The sequence below is a fragment of the Muscardinus avellanarius genome (assembly GCF_963383645.1).
Source record: "Muscardinus avellanarius genome assembly, chromosome: 1".
Classification (NCBI taxonomy): Eukaryota; Metazoa; Chordata; class Mammalia; order Rodentia; family Gliridae; genus Muscardinus; species Muscardinus avellanarius.
This window is the reverse complement of record NC_137786.1, coordinates 223,934,941-223,959,114: the sequence shown is the minus strand read 5'-3', so window position 1 is coordinate 223,959,114 and position 24,174 is coordinate 223,934,941. Positions and strand designations below refer to the sequence as shown.

At 51.2% G+C, this 24,174-nt stretch overlaps 1 protein-coding gene across 1 annotated transcript; it reads left to right on the top strand.

The window, feature by feature from the left end:
- Window positions 1–1,643: 1,643 nt before the first annotated feature.
- SLC43A3 (solute carrier family 43 member 3) lies at window positions 1,644–23,853 on the top strand (the record flags this gene model as incomplete). Its single annotated transcript, XM_080691451.1, has 12 exons — window positions 1,644–1,836; window positions 2,374–2,503; window positions 4,435–4,481; window positions 7,969–8,051; window positions 8,223–8,315; window positions 10,303–10,442; window positions 12,759–12,856; window positions 14,144–14,317; window positions 14,508–14,627; window positions 20,657–20,843; window positions 21,415–21,538; window positions 23,749–23,853. The coding sequence occupies 12 exons, from the start codon at window positions 1,644–1,646 to the stop codon at window positions 23,851–23,853; spliced, it is 1,494 nt and encodes a 497-aa protein (XP_080547577.1).
- Between the last annotated feature and the right edge of the window lie 321 nt (window positions 23,854–24,174).

Here is a 24,174-nt window from a genome sequence, read left to right as displayed (position 1 = left end):
AGGGGCTGGGGGTGTAGGTCGGAGAGTACCGGAAAAAAAAGAAAGAAAAGAAAAGAAAAAAAAGGTGGGTTAGGCAAGGGAATCGCCTGAGTTCCTGGGGATCCAGGAAGCTGGGCAGGGAGGGAGCGAGGGAGGGGGTTCTGCACGCTTCATCTAATATGCCAGAAGCTCTTCCCCAATGGAGCTTCTGAGGAGGAAAACCGGGCGCAGGCCAGGCCAGGCCAGGCGTCAGCGGGCTCGCCCAGGACTGGAGCGATGGCAACGCAGCGGGGTCGGCCCACTCTGCTGATCACAAGCTCCGATGGGCAATTATATATGTCTTTGATTAATAAAAAATGGGGCGATGAATGAATAGTTAATCAGTGCAGGCTGGCGGGGAAAGCTCTTTCAGAACCTGGGCTGGGGGTGAAGCGGGAGTGATTAAAGGGGTCCTTGGGGGTGAAGAGCCAGGAGTCCCCCCTCCCGCCCTGGGGTGGGGGAGGGTTTCTGAGAGCCCCTGCGGCCTACTCCCGGGCCCCCCCATTCTGTGGCGGGGGCTCCCCGGCGGCGCTGGGGCAGGAGCCCCCGGGGAGGAGGAGCTGGTGTGGTCTCGGTGCGCGCAGTCTGGTCTTCCAGGGAGGATCCGAGCTTGGGATGGTATCGAAACTAACCTGGGGTGGAGGAAAAAAAAAAAAAAAAGGGAGGGGGCCGGGAGGCTGGAAGCCGGTGGGGAGGGAGGGAGCGGAGCCGGCCCGCGGGCTGGAGGGTCTCGGAAGGAGGAAGAGCGCGGGGACCTCCCCAGGGGCGCGGAGACGCGGAGGGGAGGAAGTGATGGAGCCGGAGGCCGTCCCTGCGCCCTGGGGCGGCGCCGGGCGGGGAGGGGCGGCGAGAGGCGCGAAGCGAGGGTAGGACGCGGGCCGGGCCGCGGTGTGGCCTGCGCGGCGACCGAGGGCTGCGTGACCTTGGGCCAGTTCTCTAGGTCCCCGGAAGCTTTCGTTTCATGGGCGGTAAACCGAAGCGCGCCGAGCGCCAACTTTGCCGGTGCTGGTGAGGATTGGGGCAGGCTCGGGGCAGAGTCCCGCGGCCCCTCCGCCTGCCCCGGGCCCGTTAGTTGCTGCTCTGGCGGACGGGGTTCAGGCTTTGAACCCCCCACCCCACCCCCAGCTCCTCTATCCCCACCTGTAGCCCAGGCGTTCATTAATCTTATCTGTGACTCAGGTTGCGGTTTAGACCTCCTGCCTCATCTCCCACCCAGGCGTTTACTCAGTGCGAGGAACGGGGAAGATGGGTGATGTATCCCCCCAAAAAAATTATTTTGGGGGGAGGGGAATGGAACTCGGGAATGAACAGTCTACCCTGAGCTACATGCCGGGTGAACGGGTGCAAGTATTGACCCTCTTGATTTGCTGCCAGTGGCCAGGATCATCCAGCTCTTTCTTCACCCCTGTACTCCTCTTCCTTCTCCTCAAAACCTCCTGTTCCAGGTAGCCCCTGCCTTATTTTACAGGTTCCAGAGATTTGCCTACTGATGGTTTTTGCCCCGGTGCAAGACAGTTGGAACCGGACGGTTCCTTGGAAGGGAAGCGCTTGCCAAAGGAATTTTCCAAGTGCGCCAACGCCTGGACCTGCGGCTCCTGTGGTCAGTGGCGAGGACTAGGCAGGCCATGGCAGGTCAGGGCCTGCCCCTTCGGGTGGCCACCCTCCTGACGGGGCTGCTGGAGTGCCTGGGCTTCGCCGGCGTCCTCTTCGGCTGGGCCTCCCTGGTGTTTGTCTTCAAAAAGGAACAGTACTTTAAGGAACTGTGTGAACCCCACGCGGGGCCCCTGGGCAACTTGAGCAATGCCACGGAGCAGGCAGGTAAGGGCGCCGTGGCTCCTCCTCCTTCTCTTCTTGTTTTGGTGCTGGGGCTTGAATCCAGGAATGTTCTACCTATGAGCTGTTCCCCCGCTCACCCCTCAGTCCCTGGAAACAGGGCCTCTCTAAGTTGCTGAGGCTGGCCTCGAACCTGCGATCCTCCTGTCTCAGTCTCCTGAGTACAAGGATTATAAGCAGGCAACAGCATGCCTGTAGGCCAGGGCTTTTCCAAAGATGTGGAGCCTGGTCCATAGGGGGTAGGAAGGAGTCAGAGGACTTCCTATGGTGCCAGCCTTTCTGTGGTGAGAGGGGTATCAGCAGGTCCCCCTCCTCTGCCTAGAAGACACCAGGGAAGGAAGGCCCGGTTCCCCAGAGTTCACTCTGCGCAGCCGTGTTTTAACTCAGCGAGGGGGGGGGGGCTTTCCACCAGGGAAGCCGTCCAATGGAGGGAGCCAGGCTGGGTACCCTCCTGGCGGGAGGCTGGCAGGATGGAGGCTGGGCCCCTGCCTCGGTGTCTCTGAGAATCTGTCCCTCATCCAGACTGCAAAGCCCAGGACGAGAGGTTCTCACTCATCTTCACCCTGGCATCCTTCATGAACAACTTCATGACCTTCCCCACCGGCTACATCTTTGACCGGTTCAAGACCACCGTGGCCCGCCTCATAGCCATGTAAGTCTGAAGGCCCAGCGGGGCAGAGGCAGGGAGAGGAACTGTGAAGGCAGCAGCTGAGCAGGGAGGGAAGCCCAAGCCCGGGAGCTGGACCGCCCTGCCAGGCCCCGGAGTGACAGCGACAGCAGGCCCAGGCGTGGATGGGGCCCTTCCCACCGCGGCTTCTTGCCACAGGCTGCTTTGAGCAGAAACCCAGGCCGACTTCCTGTGAGGTTTGGCCTGGGGCCAGAGTTACAGTATGTTCCTCACCACCTTCCTTTACTTCCCCACTTTTATCCTCACCTCCTGCAAAGCCTCCATTCCTCCCTGGCTTTAATCTTCCTCCTCAGCCCCATCGCAGTACAGTTAAGAAGGTTTTCTGGCGGGATCCCAGGCCCTCATGGCAGGCGGGTCAGAGAGGACAGGGGAGCCGATCTCACTTCCGCAGTGTGCTGCTGCGTCCCGATCGCGGAGATCATGACCTGGTTCATGATAAGCAGTGGCCTGCTGGGGCTGATACAGCCCAGAGGAGGAGCCCCGTGGAGCCATGTGTACAATCAGCTGTCACAGGGAAGGCTGGGGGGCTGGCCGCCTGGGCGAGGACATAGCCAGAGAGAAAAACAGGATCCTAAGCTGGGCATGGTGACACAGGCTTGTCATCCCAGCATTTGGGAGGCCGAGACAGGAGGGAGGATCATGGTTCGTGGCCAGCTTCAGCTGTTTAGTGAGGCCCTCCACAACTCAGTGAGACCCAGTTTCAAAATAAAGAATAAAAAATAGGGCTGGGAGTGTAGCTGGGAGGTAGAATGCCTCTGGGTTCCATCCCCAGCACCACCAAAATAAAACAAAACAACAACAACAAAAAAAGAAAAACAAAAAACAAACAAACAAAAACAACAAAAAACGGGGTCCTTACAAGTTCAGCCTTCGGGAGCGCAATCACTGGATCTCAATCTTTCTCAGTCTTTAGAAAGGCTCCCTGTCCCCTCCTCCTTTGTCTTCTCCTCCAGCTTTAGGGCACCACTTTTATTATCTAATGTTTTTTTTTTTTTTTTTTTTTTTAAGACCTTCAGCTAGCTGGGTGCGGAGGAACATGCCTTTAATCCCAGTATTTGGGAAGGTGAGATAAAAGGGTTGCAAAATTGAGGCCAGGAGGCCAGCCTCAGCAATTTAGCAAGACCCTGTTTCAAAATAAAAAAAAAAAAAAAACCAAAAAGGGCTAGAGGAAGAGTGTAGCTCAGAGGTAGAATGCCCCTGGGTTCAATCCCCAATGCGAAACACACACACACACACACACACACACACACACACACATACACACACACACACACACACACACACACACACACACACACCCTACCTTCGATTGCTAAGGGATGCTTATAACTTTGGGATTGTTGTGGTCCTTAAATCACTGTACTCTAGAATTTGCACTTGGACTTGGACTTGACTTGGAGTCTAGCTCAGTGTAATCCTTTCCTGTATAGAAAAGGCAACTGAGACCCAGAGAAAGACGGTACCATGGCCAAAGCCACACAGCAAGCAGGAATTAGAACTCAAGGTGTTGGTTTGCAGGCCAGGCACCACTCCCTTTCTCCAAGGGTCTGGCCCTTGGGACTTCCAGGTGGAAGAGCCGGGCCCTGCCTCCTTTGCTCCTGGCTAAGTCCAGAGCCCGTCTGGTCCCAGCTGAACTCATTATCCAAGGTTTCTCAGTCCAGCCTTGGATAATGACCCAGGATGAGCAAAGCACCCCATGTGGGAGGTCGGGACCCCATCCCCAATTTCTCGGGGCTTCTCACACCCAGAACTAAGCCTTTCTGGAAGCATTCATGCCTACAGAATTCCTGGGCTGAGGATGCGCGGTGCCCCAGACTTGGAGGTTAGCTGAGCAGAATCTCCTCTATTGCTTGGGTTTTCCTCTCTTGACAGTGTCCCGCTCTTCTGTATTCCAGATTTTTATATACGTGTGCCACCCTCATGATAGCCTTCACCTCGGCAGGTGAGTGCTGTCTAGCTTTGGGATGGATGGGGCAGGTGCAGAAGGGACCGGGCAGAGCCCAGAACCCTGTGTTTATTTAGAGATGCAGCTGGAAAGAATCCCTGGGAGATACCGCATCATTGCTGGTCTGTGAAAATAGTTTATCGACTGGAAAAAAAAGTGGGGGGGGGGAAGGAAGGTCAGTGGAAAGGGATTGCTTCAGAGAGTCTTTATTCACGAGATTACATCCTTCTCGTGTGTGTTCAGATGTTCTCTTTAGAAAAAAAAAAGAAATAATAATATGTATGACAGTTTTGAAAATATCCTTACTTAGCAGGGTAAAAGCTGACAGTCCCAAACAATACTAAAAATACTTTCAGCCAGGTATGGCGATACATGTCTTTAATGCCAGTTCTTAGGAGGCTGAGACGGGAGGCTGGGAGGAGTGCCCTGGCAGAGGCTGGCGCCATGCCCAGATTAACTGAGTGGGAAGTGGGCCTGGGGCATCCTCCTGACCCTGGGCTGTGCTGGCGCTTTGGTGATGCCACTGAGATACGCCTCCCAACATGCGCCCCAGGGTAAGACCCCGTGGCTTGATTTTTGGGTTAGGAAATGAATTCCAAGTGCATAACTCTTGTGTGTGGTTGCTGTATTGAAGCTAGATGACGTCACGGGGTCAGGGGTCATCTCCACACGCCAACACGGAGCCTGAGGGTTCTGGAACAAACAGATCTCACGAGATAGCCTGGCACTTCAAGCCCATGACTCCAAACCGCCCTAATCCAACAGGCACCGTCTACGCTCAAAGCCTGTCAATGATTTTCAAGTGTCTGACAGAGGAGGCGGTGGCTGGGTGGTGTTTGCTTCACGTTAGTGAGTCCTTTGAGCAACAAACAAGCCCTCTCTTCCTCTGCAAAAATAAGTCTTTTTGTTTTGTGTCCAGGCTACAATGACACTTTTATAAAAGCCACGTCTTGTAGTGCATTTGGAGAGATGGACATTTTTTTTTTTCGTGGTACTAGGGGGTGGAACCCAGAGGCTTTCTACCTCCAGGCTATACTCCCAGGCCGATTTTATATTTTATTTGGAAACAGGGTCTCACTAAGTTGCTGAGAGCCTCACTAAGTAGCTGAGGCTGGCTTCGAACCCGTGCGATCCTCCTGTCTCAGTCTCCCAAGCGCGGGGATTACAAGTGTGCGCCACCACACCCGGCTGAGATAGACATTTTATAAATACAGAAATTGAATGATACATAGTGAGTCTTCTAAAATTAGCTGTAGTCAGGGAGGGCTTCTCAAGTTTTACAACAATAAGCTACTTGAGAGGATTTTAGTTTAGTTGGCTATTGATTGATTGACTTCTGTTTTTTGAGTTCTTTATATATTCTAGATGCTAGTCCTCTGTCGGAGTAGCTGGTGGGATTTTCTCCCATGATATAAGCTCTGTCTTTACACTCTTAATAGTTTCCTTATAAATAATGTTAGATACATATAAGAGGTACCACTCTGAATCTCACTAAAATGTATAATCACAATGTATCAGCAAAAATTTCTTAAAAATTGAAATAAACCAGGTGTGTGGCACACACCTATAATCTCCTTACTTGGGAGGATGAGACAGGAAGATCAGAGTTTGAGACTAGCCTCAGCAACTTAGTGAGACCCTGTTTCAAAATAAAAATTAGAATAGGGCTGGGGGCATAGCTTAAAAGTAGACTGTCCTTGGGGTTCAATCCTGAGTATCTAACCCCATATACACACAAAAGGAAGAGTAATAAGAAAGGAAGAAGGTAATAAAACTTTTAAAATAGTGCTTTAAAAAGAGATGTCTAGAGCCGGGCGTGGTGGAACATGCTTGTAACCCCAGCATTTGGGAGGCTGAGACAGGATTGCGGTTTGTGGACAGCCTCAATTATTTAGTGAGGCCCTATGCAATTTAATGAGACCCTGTTTCAAAATAAAGAATTAAAAATAGGGCTGGGGGTGTAGCTTGGAGATAGAATACCCCTGGGTTCAATCCTCAGAACCCCCCCCCCCCCACACACACACACATACACACACACACACACAAACACACACACACACACACAAAGGATTCTAACCCTAGTACCATAAAACAAAACATCAAAAATGAGAAAAAGAGTTTGTTAGGAGAACAGACATACTACATTAACAAAGACTGAATCTTTTGGTGGAAAAGTTTCTGGCGTTTATCACTCTCACAGACCCTTTGATTTCATGAACACAGACATGGATGTGGGGTTTAACTCACATTACTGAGGGGAGCAGGTCTCAGGCTTGAAACTTGAGGTCAACTGCAAATAGTTACAACGTAATAATGTTTTTCTTTCCTTGAATTTACTTTTACATTTACTTGCTATTCATGACAATTTACTGGCTATTCATGTTTCTATTTACAGTAGTGATACAAAGTATTCTTTAAAAATAGGTTTCTTTGGGATTAAAGCAAGGAACACGTTTCCTCTATTGGGGTGGGGGCTGGGAGTGGAACCCAGGGCGTTGCTCATGATAAACATCGGCTCTGCCCCCCCCCCCCATTTCCCTAAAGCAAACATTTTAACAGATAATAGGACAGGCCTGGGTTTTGGCCATAATCACAAAGGTGGGCAGAAGTCAGCAGTTTGGGAAAGGGCTCCCTCGCCCCGGCCCTTGAGCTGTTCAGTGATTACCCAACACTTAGAGACCCCTGGCGGCACTTCCAGTGTCTGTCCGTCTTTTCAAGGGCAAAGAATATGCTTCCCTTAGCCGGGAGTGGTGGCCCACGCTTGTAATCCCCGCGTTTGGGAGGCTGAGACAGGAGGATTGCACGGGTTCGAAGCCAGCCTCAGCTACTGAGTGAGGCTCTCAGCAACTCCAAATAAAATATAAAATAGGTCTGGGAGTATAGCCCGGAGGTAGAAAGCCCTTGGGTTCCAACCCTAGTACCACACACACACACAGAAAGAATATGCTTCTCTCTACCTGCATTCCCAATGCCAGGGAGGAAGGGCTCCAAGTTTCCTGACAAAGAGAAGACCATGGCCGCATCCTCACTCAGCCCTCCGGCACCCCCAGAAGGCAGGAAGAGTAGAGAATGCGGTTCTCACTTAACAGACAGGGCGACTGAGGCACAGGTTCAGAGACCAGCTCCAGCTCAGGGTCACGCAGTGCATCAGAGGCTGGGCTTAGCCACGGGGTTCCTGGGCCTCTTCTCCCACGGTGTTGCAGGTGGACAGGCAGCGGCACTTGCGGTCTGCACAGCCCAGGGCCGTCCGTGGAGGGGGCGGGGTGGCTCAGGAGAGCTCCGCAGATACAGTTGAGAGAGCCTGGTCTAGTTCCCTAAGACCCCAGAAGGGCTTAGGGAAGGCTGGCTGGAATTGGGGCTCTGACCCCTGGGGTTGTGGGGAGTTTGGAGCGGGTGGCAGCAAGGGTCTCCTGCAGGAGAGGGTATGGGGGTTCCGGGTCTGCGTGGCTACGCCACTGCCCTCCTCTGCCTTTGCGGGTTTCAGGCTCTGCTGTATTGCTGTTCCTGGCCATGCCTTTGCTCGCCGTCGGGGGTATCCTGTTCCTCATCACCAACCTGCAGGTGTGGGCCTGCCCCGATTCCGGGCTGTGTGTGTGTTGGGAGGGGGGGTCGGGATCCTGGAGGGGAGGAGAGGCACTCTTCCACACGCTCTTGGCTACTCTTGGGGTCGAGGGTGGGTTTGGGTCCTACCTGCTCCATGAATAAGTTGGTGATTCGAGCTCATGGTGCGCCCTCCAGGTTGGGAACCTGTTTGGGAAACACCGTTCGACCATCATCACCCTGTACAATGGAGCCTTCGACTCCTCCTCCGCTGTCTTCCTCATCATTAAGGTAAGGTGGCAAGGGTCGACATTAACCGGGCACTTACCTACGCCAGCCCCTGGTCGTGTGACCTGTGCGTGATCCCCTCCTCCGAGGTCGGTCGGTCCTCTCTTACCCCCGCTCTAAGGATGAGGCTCAGAGAGGTGAAGGTGCTTGCGGAAGGCTCTGCAGCTGGTGGCCGCGAGACTTGAACTGGAACTTGAACCTTTCTGGTTCTAGACGCTGAGCTGTTGCCATGAAACAGGCTAGGGCCAGGCGTGGCAGCCACCTGCTTGGGCCAGGCTTGGCAGAGGCGGGAGGGAGCCCTTTGGACTGGCGTGTTTGCTGACCTGGGCTTCTGGTTCAGATGAGGAGGTACAAGGGGCAGACACAGGGGCCTGCCAGCCCTGCTTAGGCCTGCTGGTGGGTGTCAAGCGGACGAGCTGTTGACAGTGGTTAGTGGTTCATTAACAATCTTTTTTTAAATTTTTTATTTCTTTTGGTGGATACTGAGGATGAAACCCAGGGGCATTATACTGCTGAGCTACACTCACAGCCCTATTTTTTTTCCCTTGTAATAGGGGTAGAACCCAGGGGCTTTTCTACCTCTGGGCTATACTACCAGACCTATTTTATATTTTATTTGGAAACAAGGTCTCACTAAGTTGCCGAGAGCCTCACTAAGTAGCTGAGGCTGGTTTTGAACCTGTGCAATCCTGTCTCAGCCTCCCAAGCGCTGGGATTACAAATATGTGCCACCATACCCAGTGGCCAGCCCTTTTTTTATTCTTCATTTTGAAACAAGTTCTCACTGAGTTGCAAAGGGCCTCACTAAGTAGCTGAAGCTCTCCATGAACCACGATCCTCTTGTCTCAGCCTCCTGAATGCTGGGATTACAAGTGTGCACCACCACGCCCAGCTAGCAACCATTGTGCTTAACAATTTCAATCCTTTAATTCATTGCTAGCAATTTTATCTGGGAGGTGACCTGCCCAGCTCAGGGGATGAATTCTGATTGATTTAAATCAATCATGATAATCTCTTTCCCTTCTGCCAGTAATGGGTAGAGGTGGGTATAAGATCCCACTGAGTTGCTGAGGGCCTCAGTAAGTAGCTGAGGCTGGCTGCGAACCATGATCCTCCTGTCTCAGCCTCCTGAGTGCTGGGATTACAAGCGTGCGCCACCACGCCCAGATTTCGCTGTTTCTTTTTATGTAGTTGTTTTGGTGCCAGGGACTGGAGCCAGGGTCATGTCATGTTAAGGACATGCTCTACCGCTAAGCTACACCTCCAGCCTCCACACTGACTTTTGAAATATAAAATTTACCATCTTCACCATTTTTAAGAATACACAACTCAGTGCCATTAAGTAAATTCACATTGTGTGGCCGTCATTACCATCCATCTCTAGAATTCTTTTTTTTTGTGGGCTTGGGGATGGAATCCAGGAGCATTTGATCTCTGAGCTACACCCCATGCCCCATTTTTTATTCTTTATTTTGAAAAAGAGTCTCACTGAGTTGCAGAGGGCCTCACTAAGTAGCTGAGCCTGTTCGCAAACCGCAATCCTCCAGTCTCAGCCTCCCGAATGCTGGGATTACAAGCGTGCGCCACCACGCCCGGCTAGAATTCTTTTCATCTTATACACTTAGAACTCTGTATGCATTGAACATTAACTTCCCATTCCTCTTTCCCCTGGGCTCCCAGCCCCTGGCAACCACTGTTGTACTTTCTGTCTATGAATCTGACTACTCCAGGTACCTCATGTAAGTACAATCATACAGAATTTGTCTTTTTGTGATTGGCTTTTTTCCCTTAGTTTAATATTCTCAAGGTTTATCGATATTGTAGTATGTGTCAGAATTCCGTTTCTTCTTTGAGACTGAATAGTATTCCACTGAATGGACATACCACATTTTGTTTATCCATTCTTCCATTGATGGACACTTGGGCTGTTATCGCTAAAGATGCTATGAACATGAGTGTTAACACTGACTTTTCTTTCCTTCCTCTGCAGCTTCTTTATGAAAATGGCATCCCACTCAGGGCCTCCTTCATCTTCCTCTCTGTCTGCAGTATCTGGCATGTCGGGCGTACTTTCCTCCTGATGCCCCGGGGGCACATCCCCTACCCACTGCCCCCTGACTACAGCTATGGGTAAGGACTGTGGGTCAAGCCTCCCTTCTGATCTAGGATGGGAGCAGAGGGTAGAACGGATAAGGAAGATCAAACCCATCACAGGAGAAGTGTGTGCAAACAGGCATGTATCTGCTAGGTATTGCTGCATAAAGGCTATCCCAGACACTGAACATTTATTTATTTTACAACCAATGGTCTAAAACACTGAATATTTATTATTTTTTATAATCTTGGTAGCTAATTCTACTGACCAGGGGAAGACTTAGATGATCTTTTCTTTCTTTCTTTTTCTAAATTATTTATTTATTTATTGGTGGTACTGGGGGTGGAACCCAGAGGCTTTTTACTTCCGGGCTATACTCCCAGAGCCATTTTATATTTTATTTGGAAACAGGGTCTCACTAAGTTGCTGAGGGCCTCACTAAATAGCTGAGGCTGGCTTTGAACCCGCGCGATCCTCCTGTCTCAAGCGCAGGGATTACAAGCGTGCGCCACCATGCCCGGCTTATTTTTGTTTTTTGATTGAGCCCAGGACCTTGTACATGGTAGGCAAGTGCTCTACCACTGAGCTACAGTCACAGCCTTTTTGTTTTTTTGTGGAACTGGGGGTAGAACCCTCTGAGCTATATCCTGAGCCTATTTTTATTATTTATTTTGAAACAGGGTCTCACTAAGTTGCAGAGGGCCTTGCTAAGTAGCTGAGGCTGGTTCCGAACCTGTGATCCTCCTGTCCCAGCCTCCCAAGTACTGGGATTATTAGCGTGCGCCACCATGCCCGGCCTCAGAGCTCTTTTAATTTTATTTTGAGACAGGGTCTTGTTAAGTGGCCCAGGCTGGTCTGGAACTTGTGATCTTTCTACCTCGGACTCCTGAACAGCTGGGATCACAGGTGTGCGCCACCGCGCCTGGCTCTTAGCCGGTCTTGATGGGTTATCCGGGGCTCGCTGGTCTAGAATGGGCTCCCTCGCAGAGGGCTTGGAGTGACAGAGGTCTGGGTCACGTGGCTCCTCCTCCTGCAGGCTCCGGCGCTTCTCGGGATGATCTCAGGGTTCTCAGGGTTGAGTGCGGAAAGGCACAAGGTTGCTTGAGGTTTTGGTGAGAACTGGCACGCTTCATTGCTGCAGTCTCTTGGCTGGGGCAGTTCACAAGGCCAGCTCAGGTTCCGGAGGTGAGAAATAGGACCTGCAAAGCCCCATTGCCAAGGCTGGAGATACTGATGAGGTAAGGGAAAGTGACCATTTCTGCACTCCACAGGAAAATGACTGTCCTGTGCCGCACATTTATTGCTGGCCCCCAGGCCCCTCTCTCCACACTAACCACAATCCTCTCCATTTTCCAAAGGGCAAAAATTAGTCGCAGGCAGAGTAAATCAGCAGAGGTGGGACTGGAGCCCAGGCTCCAAAACAAAAAACAAAACAAAACAAAAAAACCAAAGTAATTATAAAATAATTAAAAATTAAAAAATAAAATAAAAAAAACTAATTAAAAAAGAGAAAAAGGAAAGAAAAGATAATCTAAGTCTTATCCTGGTCAGTAGAATTAGCTGCCAAGATTATAAAAATATAATAAATGTTCAGTGTTTTAAGCCATTGGTTGTAAAATAAATAAAGGTTCAGTGGGACTGGAGCCTTCTCTTCCAAAGCTTCCAGCCCTTTCCAGATTTGGCTGCATATTAAAATTGCTAGAGTGCTGGGCATGGTGGTGCACGCCTGCAAACGCTGTACAAAGGAAGCTGACACAAGGAGATTGTGTGTTCAAGGTCAGCCTCAGCAACTTGGCGAGGCCCTCAACTCAGTGAGACCTTGTTTCAAAATCAAATAGGGCTGGAGGTATAACTCAGAGGTAAAATGCCCCTTGGCTCAATTCCCAGTAAAAATAAAAAAATAAATAAATAAAGCAGGGCATGGTGGGGTGGTGAATACTTGTAATTCAGTACTTTGAAGGCTTAGACAGGAGGATCCAGGTTCGCAGCCAGCCTCAGTTACTTAGTCCACTTGCAACTTAGTGAGACCCTGTATCAAAAATAAAAAATAAACAATCAGGCTGGGGGTGTAGCTCAGAGGTAGAATGCCCCTAGGTTCAATCCGCAGGACCAGAAAAGAAAATTACTAGAATCACTTGGAGATGATTTTTGGAAAATAATGGAAGGCTGACTCTCACCCCCAAACATTCTGAATTCTGATTCAACTGGCCTGGCCTGCACCTGGGCTTTGGGGCTGCTGGAAAGCGGTTCCGCTGTGCAGACGAGGGGTCCACTCTGCTGTGCCCTCCGATCTGAATCATGCATTCAGCTGACAGCCCCCGGCCTGGCTGCTGGGGCTTCTGTTTCCACAGCCAGTGCTCTGCGCGTGGTATCAGGAAGAATGAGAAGAAACCAGTTGAGCCTGAGAACAGGGAGCTGCAGTCAGAGGAGCTGTCTTCACCCAATGGAGGTGAGCCCTGCGGTTAGCCGGACTCCTCACACCACCTGGCCTTTCCCGACTCGCCGAGCTCTCCCCCCAGGGACTCAGAGTCAGGATAGGGTTGGGAAAGAGACCTTAAGGACCCTGTCAACCCCATCACTTTACAGAGGGTCCAGAGAGGGCAAGACCTCTGTCTTTCTCTCTTTATATAAAAAAAGCATTGGTGCGTTGTAGTTGTACACGGTAGCGTGAGTCATAGTGGTACATTCATAGACGCGTGCCGCGCTACCACATCCGTTTCTTTCCCCTTCCCCTCCCCGGTGTGAAGAATCATCGCTTTTGGGAAGGAAACAGACTTTTGTCTCTCTTGCCTTCCTTCTTTGTGTTCCTCTTTGCTCTCTTCCCACCCACGGAAGCCTGCCTTCCAGTACCTTCCACCCCTCCCCCACTGGCTCCCGCACTTGCCCGCGATGCCAGCGCCGGGGCTGGTTTATGCCCGCATCTCTGCAGGCCTCCCGGCGCTGCCCTCGCCACCGCCCCATCTCCACCGCTGCCTCCTCCATTAGTTTTGGGTCTTTGGTTACATCTATCACAAAACCACTGCTGGCTCCGGTAGAAATAGAAACAGGGGGATGGAGGGAGGAGAAGGGGAGCTGCAGGTCAAAGCATCCAAGGTAGCAGAGATGCAGGATGAACGAGCCTAAAGGCCTATGTGCGTCGTGGGGACCGTACTTAATAAAATCGTATTTGAGATTCCTCCTAAATGAGTAGATTTTAGCTGTTCTTGTCTCTCACACACACATAGAGAAAAGGAGAACCACGTGAGATGATGGATATGTTAATTTTGCTTCACTATAGAAACCATTTTACTATCTATATGTATCCCATGACATCATGTTACATACCTTAAATACACACAATAAAATGTATTTAAAAGACAAAGAGAGAGAAAGGATAATAGGACTCTGGGAAGCTCATAAAATCAGAGGGGAAAATGAACTTGTGCGGATCCAGGAGGGGCAGGATACCTTGGACATCCCAGTCCAGAGCCCTGGCCAGCCTGGCTACTCTGGGGAGGATGAGCTAACTGGTCAACCTTGGGAGAGACACAGAGCACTGCATTCCAAGTCCCATCTGGAGTGCGAAGAATAGGGCGGGGGAAGAGTTCCCCGAGAAGCGTGAGATGGGATGCTGGGGTCCAAGGAAAGGGCGAAGACTCAGAGTCAGTAGAGGGTGAGTGTGGACCCGAGACTGCCCGTGGAGGGGCATCTGACCTCCTTCCCTGGTCATTCCCGCCTGTTCTTCCTCCTGCAGCAGAGCACCCAGGGCTGGTGCCGCGCCAGGAGCCCCGCTCCTTCTGGCGCTACGCCCTCTCACGGCGCTTCGCCTGCCACCTGCTGTGGCTGTCTGTGATCCAGCTGTGGCACTACCTGTTCATCGGCTTTCTCAACTCCCTGCTCACCACCTTGGCTGCTAGGGACGTGGTGCTAGGTATGTGGTGGGGTCGGGATGCATCCCAGCTGGGGGCGCAGAGCCCCAGGGCCATGGGGAGTGGGTGCTGAGCCCAGCAGGGCTGTGTGTTCCTTCGAGGGAGGGCCTGGGGGGGCACCGGGAGGAGGACGGGCAGCCGGGTCCTGAAGCGGCCCGGAGGTCTCATCGCCCACCCCTCTGCTCTCTATAGTCAGTGCCTACACCAATGCGTTCGCCATCACCCAGTTCTTTGGAGTGCTGTGCGCCCCCTGGAACGGCCTGCTTATGGACCGGCTGAAGCAGAAGTACCAGAAGGAAGCCCGCAAGACTGGTGAGATGGGAGGAGGGGCGCCTCCTGCACCCCCCACCCCGTGCCCGTCCTCTCTCCTTTCCTTTTTTTTTTTTTTTTTTTTTTGCGGTCCTAGGGATGGAACCCAGGGGCATTCTACCTCCGAGCTACACCCCCAGCCCTATTTTTTATTCTTTATTTTGAAACAGGGTCTCACTGAGTTGCAGAGGGCCTCACTACGTAGCTGAGGCTGTCCATGAACCGCGATCCTCCAGTCTCAGCCTCGCAAATGCTGGGATGACAAGCGTGCGCCACCACGCCCGGCTCAATGATGATCATTTTTTTTTTCTTTTTGAGAAGATTCTATTGTGTTCCATTGCCTATTAATAAATCAGACTATTTGGGTTTTTTTTTTAGGTACTGGGAATGGAACTCAGGGGCATTCTACCTCCAAGATACACCCCTAACCCTATTTTTTAATCTTTCTTTCTTTATTTTTTTCATTTTCATATATATATTTTTTAATCATACATCACTTTGGAATACAACACTTGAGAGGATGTACAAGCACATATCATCCAATAAGCCCTCATCCAATCCCCACCCCATTCCCTCCCCCTCCATCGATCCCATGCTTAATTGGTAATTATCTTTGATATATTTGTTTACCCACCTCATGAGTTTTAAAGAGATTCCATCCCTCCCCATCCCCTCCCCTCTGATTGGTCACCTTAATTGCTTCTCAAAAGGGCCTTTTCTACTACTCAACCTCCTCCTGTTACCCCTTTCCTCCTAGTTCTTGCTAATTAGGGGAAGCATCTGGATTTTATTTTCTGTGCTATTTCTATGTGCATGCCACATTGCAAGTTCCGATCCCACTCTTGACGGCCCCAGTAGTGGCCTGGCCACCCAGAGGACTCTGATTCTGACCTTTCTGGCTCCAGCACCGGCTTTGTCTCATGGGAGGCCCTGATCCTGGCCTCACTGGCCCCCGCACAGAACTAACCCCTCGGCTGGCTCTGCTCCCGGCCTCAGAGTCCCCAGCACTGGCCTAGCCTCACGACAGGCTCCAATCCCGGCCTCGCTGACCCTGGCACCGGCCTAACCGCTGAGCAGGCTCCTATCCTGGTCTCGCATGTCCCAGCTCTGTCCTTGCCTCACGGTAGTTTCCGATCCCAACCTTGCTGGCCCTGGCACTGGCCTTACCCCTCGGTAAAGTCCGATCCCAGCCTCGGAGGTCCCAGAACCAGTCCTGCCTCATGGCAGGCTCCAATCCCGACCTTGCTGGCCCCGGCACCGACCTTACCCCTTGGCTGGCGCCGATCCCTGCCTCAGAGGCCTCAGTAGCAGCCTTGCCTCATGGCAGGCTACGAACCCGGCCTCTTTGGCCTCGGCACTGACCTCACCCCTCGGCAGGCTCCAATCCCGGCCTTGGAGGCCCCAGCACCGGACATACCTCAAGGCAGGCTCCGATCCCGGCCTCGCTGGCCCCGGCACTGGCCTAACCCCTCAGCAGGCTCCGATCCTGGCCTCAGAGGCCTCAGCACCAACCTTGCCTCGCAGCAGGCTTCGATCCCGGCCTCGCTGGCTCCGGCACTGGCCTAACGCATCAGCTGGCTCTGATCCCGACCTTGGAGGCCCCAGCACCAGCCTTGTCTCACGGCAGGCTCCGATCCCGGCCTCGCTGGCCCCGGCACCAGCCTAAACCCTTGGCAGGCTCTGAACCTGACCTCGGAGGCCCCAGGACCGGCCTTGCCTCACGGCAGGCTCCGATCTGAGCCCCCTCTTCACTCAGCAGGTTGTCCCACATTCCCAAGGTGCGTGGTGGTAGTATTCTGCTTCTGAGGTAATTTCTTCAAAAGTTCCAGGTGTATTACGTCAGATCTCTGCCTCCCCTGAGTACTTGCCGCTGCCAGTGCGACTGTCTCCACCATTTCAAATCCTTCCAAGCTCTTTTCCCATACCGCATAATGTCCAGTGTTCCTAATCATGCGCGACAGTAGCATTCGACCTTTGGGGTAATTTCTTCAGAGGATCAGGGTGGGTTGGATCAGATGTCTGCCTCTCCCAAAGACAAGTCTCCACCGCCATCTCGGCCACTGCTGCCGCCACCACCTTCCTCCTAGGTCTCCGCTAGACTCTCTCCTTACAGGTGATGTCCAGGATTCTTAAAGATGTAGAGAAGCCTCAGTCCTACTTCACGGGGAATTTTTCCAAAAGTTCTACTTCAGATGGATATGTTTTGTCTGCATCTCCAATATTCTAGCTGCCGCCGTGGCCATCTTAACCCCTCTCAAATATTTTTCTTTTTTCTTTTCCCTTTTTAAAAAAAAAAGAGAGAGAGAGAGAAGAGAGTATGTGTGGTTTTGGGAGGATGTGGGATCAGGCACTGAGTAATGATGAAAATTTTTTTTCATTCTGGGTGTGTGGGGTGGGGGTCGCCTAAGGATGCCCCGCCCATTACCACCCACTTGATCATGGTCGGGGCCTGGTGGCCCCGACCTCAGGGTCCTTCCGGGTGGGGAAGGGGTTGCCTAAGGATGCCCCACTAGTGCCTGTCACCCGCCCAGGGTCGGGGCCTCAATGATGATCATTTTTAATAATTTAAACATGACAATAATTTGAGCTGGGCATGGTGGCACGTGCCTATAATCCAAGCACTTGGGAGGCTGAGACAGGAGGATTGCGTAGGTTCAAAGCCAGCCTCAGCTACTTACTGAGGCTCTCAGCAACTTAGTGAGACCCTGTTTCCAAATAAAACAGAAAAATAATAGGTCTGGGAGTATAGCCTGGGGATAGAAAGCCCCTGGATTCCATCTCCAGTACCACAAAAACATGACAATTTTTAAATGACCATCATTTCTTAAAATTTTCTAATACAGAAGCTATTCAAATTTCCCTAATCATTTCATACACATCTTATTTTTTATTTTTTATTTTTTTTGCACTACTTGGGATGGAACCCAGCCGCATTCTCCCTCTGAGCTACACCCCCAGCCCTATTTTTTATTCTTTATTTTGAAACAGGGTCTCACTGAGTTGCAGAGAGCCTCACTAAGTAGCTGAGGCTGTCTGTGAACCTCCATCCTCCTGTCTCAGCCTCCCGAATGCTGAGATTACAAGCCTGGTTCTCATACACATCGTTTTACAATTGGTTTGTTTAAGTGAGAATCCATGAAAGGTCCACATAGTATATTTGGTTGATATATCTTTATATCTTTTAAAATCTCTAACAGTACCCTTCCCCTCCTTTCTCATTGTTTATTTGTTGAAGAAACAGAGCTATCTGTTCTGTGGAATTCCCTGCATTTTGGACTTGGCAGGTTTTTGGCATCATTTGGAAGTGTTGCTAGGACTGGGTTTTTCCTATAAACAGGCAGATCAGAGGCTTGGAGGAGACTTCCTCTGACTTTGTTTTTGGCACGAGTCACTGAGAGCTGGAGCTGTGGTCTCCTCTGTCTCCTGTCTGCAGGCTCCTGGTTTCTCCTGTCTCTCTTCTGATGTTAAGATTGATCACCTGTTCAGATATGCTCAGTCTGATCCATCCATTATAGTTTCTCATTGACCTAATGATTTTAGCAGCCATTGATTACCACTGCCTAGACCCATTATTTTATTAGGATTGTAAAAAAGTGACTTTTTATTTCTATCATTTCTCCTAGGCCGATGCTCAACCACTGAGCTATACCACCGGCCCTTGTCATTATTCTTTGGTTGTTGTTGTTAACGAATTGAGCCCTGGAGTGTTCTGCCTCTGAGCTACACCTCCAGCTCTATTTTATTTGGAAATAGGGTCTCACTAGGTCGCTGAGAGTCTCACTGAATTGCTGAGGCTAGCCTTGAACTTCCAAACTTCTTTTCTCAGCCTCCCAAGTACTGGCATTACAGGTGTGCGTCACCCTGCCCAACCTCACCATTATTCCCGATGTTCAAATTGTCCCATCTTTGGTCACTGGGAATCTTTTTTTTTTTTTTTTCCTTTGTGGCACCTATAGGGATGGAACCCAGGGGCATTCTACCTCTGAGCTACACCCCCAGCCCTATTTTTTATTCTTTATTTGGAAACAGGGTCTCACTGAGTTGCAAAGGGCCTCACTACAGTAGCTGAGGCTGGCTGCAAACCACGATCCTCCTGTCTCAGCCTTCCGAATGCTGGGATTACAAGTGTGCGCCACCATGCACTGAGAATTTTACTAATCCAGCATCTGTGTCGTTTAGACACAGCTCCATTCTTTTTATTATTTATTTATTTATTTATTTATTTATTTATTTATTTATTTATATTTTTGGTGGTACTGGGGATGGAACCCTTCTATCTCCGGGCTACACTCCCAGACCTATTTTTTTATATTTTATTTGGAAACATGGTCTCTTAAGCCAGCGAGGCTGGCTTCGAACCTGCACGATCCTCCTGTCTCTGCCTCCCAAGCATGGGGATTGCAAGCGTGTGCCGCCACGCCTGGCTCTTTTTATTTTTTTAATTAATTAATAATTTTTTTGCAGTACTGGGGATGGAATCCAGGAGCATTCTACCTCTGAGCTACACCCTAGCCCTACTTTTTATTTTTTTACTTTTTTTTTTTTTTGGTCGTACTGGGGTTCCTGGAAGCCCTTCTACCTCCAGGCTACACTCCCAGATCTATTTTATATTTTTATTTGGAAACAGGGTCTCTTAAGCCAGATTGGCTGGCTTCAAACCTGAGTGATCCTCCTGTCTCCGCCTCCCAAGTGCGGAGATTACAAGCGTGTGCCACCACACTCGGCTGTCTTTATTTTTTGAAACAGGGTCTCACTGAGTTGCAAAGGGCCTCGCTAAGTAGCTGAGACTGTCCATGAACCGCGATTATCCGGTCTCAGCCTCCCAAATGCAGGGATTACAAGTGTGCGCCACTGCGCTGGGCTGCTCCATTAGTTTTAGATGGCGTCCTTTCTTTCTAGCATAGTGGGGGGTTCAAGTTTATTTCTTTAGGAACATTTCCTGCCTCGAACTTGAAATTGGCCACTTCTCTAACAGGTCCTGAATCCTTTTAACGGGAAACCATATTTAGAGAGTGCGATCTGGATGCTAGGGTTTCTAATTGCACCTGTGTGGCCACTGCTTTTAGGCCTTGGACAGAATTAAGATAGATTTGTAAGAAAAAAATATATCAAGAATACTTAATACTAGCCGGGCATGGTGGCGCACGCTTGTAATCCCAGTATTTGGGAACCTGAGACAGGAGAATCACAGATTTGAGGCCAGCCTTGGCAACTTCCAAGACAGTTTCAAAATAAAAAGGGCTAGGGCCGGACGTGGTGGCGCACACCTGTAATTCCAGGACTTGGTGGGGGGTGAGGCTGAGACAGGAGAATCACAGGTTCGAGGACAGCCTCAGCAAGTAGTGAGGTTCTCATCAACCTAGCGAGAGACCTTGTTTCCAAATAAGCCATAAAATTGGGTTGACGATGTAGCTTGAAGGTAGAATGCCTCTGGGTTCAATCCCCAGTACCCTCCCCCACAAAATAAATAAATAAAAAGGGCTGAGATAAAAATAAGTTAAACGGGCTCTAAAGTACAACATCTTCAGGTTCAATCCTCAGTACCAAAAAAAAAAGGTCGTTCCCCGTGCACACTGCTGGGCCTTTCTGGGCTCTGTCGCTCTGCCCCAGCTTGCTCTGCAGCTTAGCCGCTGTCTGCCTCTCCACTATGCATCTGTGGCTTCCTGGATGCCGTGTCCCCCACTGATGGCCATTTGGGGTGGCTTCCAGTCTTTTGCTATTTCCAATTGTGCTAGAAAAAAATACCCTGGTCTGAGTTGCAGGGGCACGAGCCTGTTTCAGGCCATTGCGATCACCTGTAATAAGGTCATGGTGACCTAAAGTGGGAGATGTGAGCGGAGATGGGAGGGGCGGACATTGGTTTGGTGTTGGGCGGTGTGGCATCGCTGTCGTTTATGGGGGGTGATGGGCCCGTGGGAGGAAGGATCTGACGACCGTGCACCTTTCTGCTTGGAGAGCTGGCTGGACGTGGCGCCTCCCTTCTCCAGTCGGTTCTGCCGGGCCCCCTCCAAGCTCCTTTTCTTTTGGACCAGGGTCCCCTGCCTGGGCCGCAACCCTCTGCTCCACCGTGCCCTCGCTGGCCCTGACGTCGCTGCTGTGCCTGGGCTTTGCCCTCTGTGCCTCGGTCCCAGTGCTGCCCCTGCAGTATGCCACCTTCATCTTGCAAGTGGTCAGCCGCTCCTTCCTGTACGGGGGCAACGCAGCCTTCCTCACCGTCGCGTAAGTGCCCCGGGGTTGTGTTTCCTGCTGGGGCAAAGGAAGCAGGCGGAGGTAGGAAGCTGGGGGTGAGGATGGGCCTGAGGGGGTCAGCAGGACAGCTGGACTTGGGAGCAGGTGGAGAGGGGGTGATGCTTGGAAGCAAGGCTGGTGAGAGGGATAGAGCCTTTGCATAGCTGTTCCCTCTGCCCGGCGAACTCCTATTCACCCTTCAATGCCCGCTTCTGTTCCAACTCTCTCAGGGAAGAACTGGAAAAAAGTATCTTCCAATTTTCTTTGTGCCTTTGAATTTCATTCTTGCTTCCTTATACATTGCATGCATCTGTCTTTTCCCTATGACCACCCCAGGCACAGCCTCTGTATCCCTGCTGTTTCCCTAGGACCACACAGTGCCTTTTCTGTTCTGCAGATTGAATGCCTGAACAGAAGGGCAGAGGGGAGGACCATGTGGGTGGGCAAGCCCAAGCCAGGGAACTCGGGGACAAATGTCTAACACAGGTACACAGAGACAGGGCTCCTGCTTGGAGGGAGGGCCTCTGATGCTCGCTGGAACCCTGTCTATTTCTCGCCTCAGTTTCCCCTCAGAGCACTTTGGAAAGCTGTTTGGGCTGGTGATGGCGCTGTCGGCCATTGTGTCCCTGTTGCAGTTCCCCATCTTCACCCTCATCAAAGGCCCGCTGCAGGATGACCCTCTCTACGTGAGTACTGTGCGCAGGGGCTCTCTGGGCCGCCACTCTCCAGAGGGGGCGCCAGCCCTGGACCAGCGAGGAGGCCCAGGTGGGGGCGGTTCCGCGGGGCTCCGGCAGGGGGCGCCCGAGAGCAGGCCCAGCGCCCGGTGCCCTGGCCGGAGCAGCTGCTGTTCTGCACTTGGTACATCCGTGGTCTTGCTCCTCAGATCAGGGCTGGTGGGGGCACCCCACCTTGTGCTGGGTGTACCCGAGGCCACAAGAACAGCAAGCCACAGCTCCCAGAGAGTCTGGGTCATTCAGAGACTGGGGAAAAATTGTTTGTGGTGTAGAGACACGTAGATGTATTCTGGAATAGAATGCAGAATCCTCATAGAATTTCAAGCAAAAGCCTAAGACTTCAAAGGTGGTCCCTGCTTTTGAAAGACCCTTGCAGATGGGAGACCCTCAATCAAGCCTTGGGATATCGAGTCCAAGTACACACGAGAGACTTTTTCCTTGATGCAAAAGCAAAAGGTTTATTAAGGAGCCAGTGCACTGGGGCCGACTCGTATAGGAGTTCAGCCCCGAGCGACTGAAACTGAGGGTATTTATAGGGAAAAGACCACTAGTTAGGGGGGATTGGGCCACATTGCATGCGTTTACAGAAAATTACAGAATCATTTGAAAAGTACATTCTGTAGTCAAATGTTAGATAAGATACCAGGTGTAGTCAGCAGGTTCCCGGCACAGGGCATGCTGACCCGGTCAGTATAGATAAGATGCTAGGTAGGTTCCTGGAACAGGGTGGGCTTATTGCATATTTCTCATTCTTGAGCCTATACTTCTTAAGCTACAGTAAAAATATTTTTCTTTTAACTATTAGCTGGCTGCTAGGGGCTTATAATTTTTCTTTTAAAATGGAGCCTTTCACTTTAAGTGAGGCAGGTCCTAGCCTCTCCCTGGGGCTACAACTGCATTGCAGTGGGGGGTGGGGGACAGGAGCTCCAGGCATTTGCTTCTGTGTCCTGTCACCTGGAGGAGGCTCATAGGCCCAGCCCCTCGCCAGCTTTTTGTAGAACCCAAGACTCAAAGATGTTACGTGACTTACGTGTTCACAGGCACACGACTAAGGAGCTACAGTTTTTCCACCTCAAATTCAGTGTTCTGACCTCTGCCTGACTCCTCATTGGCAGAGTAGAAAACAGAAGTTTCAATCCCTCACTAGAGCCAGGCATGGCCGTGCACCCCTATAATTCCAGCACTTGGGAGGCTGAGACAGGAGGATCACAGGTTCAAAGCCAGCCTCAGCAACTCAGTGAAACTCTGTTTCAAAAATAAAAAGGGCTGCCGGGCGTGGTGGCGCACGCTTGTAATCCCCGTGCTTGGGAGGCGGAGACAGGAGGATCGTGCTGGTTCGAAGCCAGCCACACTGGCTTAAGAGACCCTGTTTTCAAAAATAAAAAAAAGTATAAAATAAGTCTGGGCGTGTAGCCCGGAGATAGAAGGGCTTCCAGGAACCTCAGTACCACCAAAATAATAATAATAATAATAATAATAATAATAATAATAATAATAATATAAAAAGGGCTGGAGGTGTAGCTTGGAGGTAGAACACCCTGGATTCAATCTCCAGTGACTGATAAACACACACACACACACACACACACACACAAACACAAACACACACTCACACACATGTCACTTGGATAAAAAGAAAGGCTAAACTAGCCAGGTATGGTGGTGCACACTTGTAGTCCCAACAATCGGAAGACTGAGACAAGAGGATCATGGTTCGTGGCCAGCCTCAGCTACTTAGTGAGGCCCTTTGCAACTCAGTGAGATTCTGTTTCAAAATAAAGAATAAAAAATAGAGCTGGGGGTGTAGCTGGAAGGTAGAATTCCCCTGGTCTCTATTCCCAGTGGGGGGGGGGAGGAGAAGGGCTAACCTGGGGAAAATTCCACTATTTGAAATCAGGCGACCCAACCTAAGGCCGGGGTGTGTGGTCGGGCAGGTGCCTCCCAGCTTCCCCTGTGCCCTGGAGCAGTCTCTCCAGGCCCCGTCCCCTGCCCTGTGGAATGGGTACATCTCCCCCACTTCCTAGGGCAGAATGAAAAACACCTGGAGTCCTTCCTCCAGGCATGGTGGGAGGCAGCTTGCCAGCCAGCTAGGATCCTGGCCCCTGTGTCGGTCTTGGGGGCAGCTTGGAGCTGCTGGACCGGCCTCCTTCCTGTCCCCCCAGGTGAACGTGACGCTGGTGCTCGCCACCCTCCTGACCTTCGTCCACCCCTTCCTGGTGTACCGGGAGTGCCGGGCCGCGACAGGAAGCCCCTCTGCGACCATGTAGTCCAGAAACCTTCACCCAGCAGCCCTGAGATGCTTCTAATCTTTCTCCGCCTTCCAGGACCCTGAGTCCACTAACACTGCCTGCCTGGGCTACTTGTATTGAGTAGCCGTTACTTTTTTTTAGTGTGTGTGTGTGTGTGTGTGTGTGTGTGTGTGTGTGTGTGTGTTAGAGAGGGAGAGAGAGAGAGAAAGAGGTGTTTAACTGCCACCAAGGACTTCTGATCATCAAGCAAAGAACTTTGGTTGTCAAGTGGATCAGTACCGTACACACCCAAAGCAAAGACACATGGACATGCTCCTTGGTTCCAAAGCTGGACGTGAC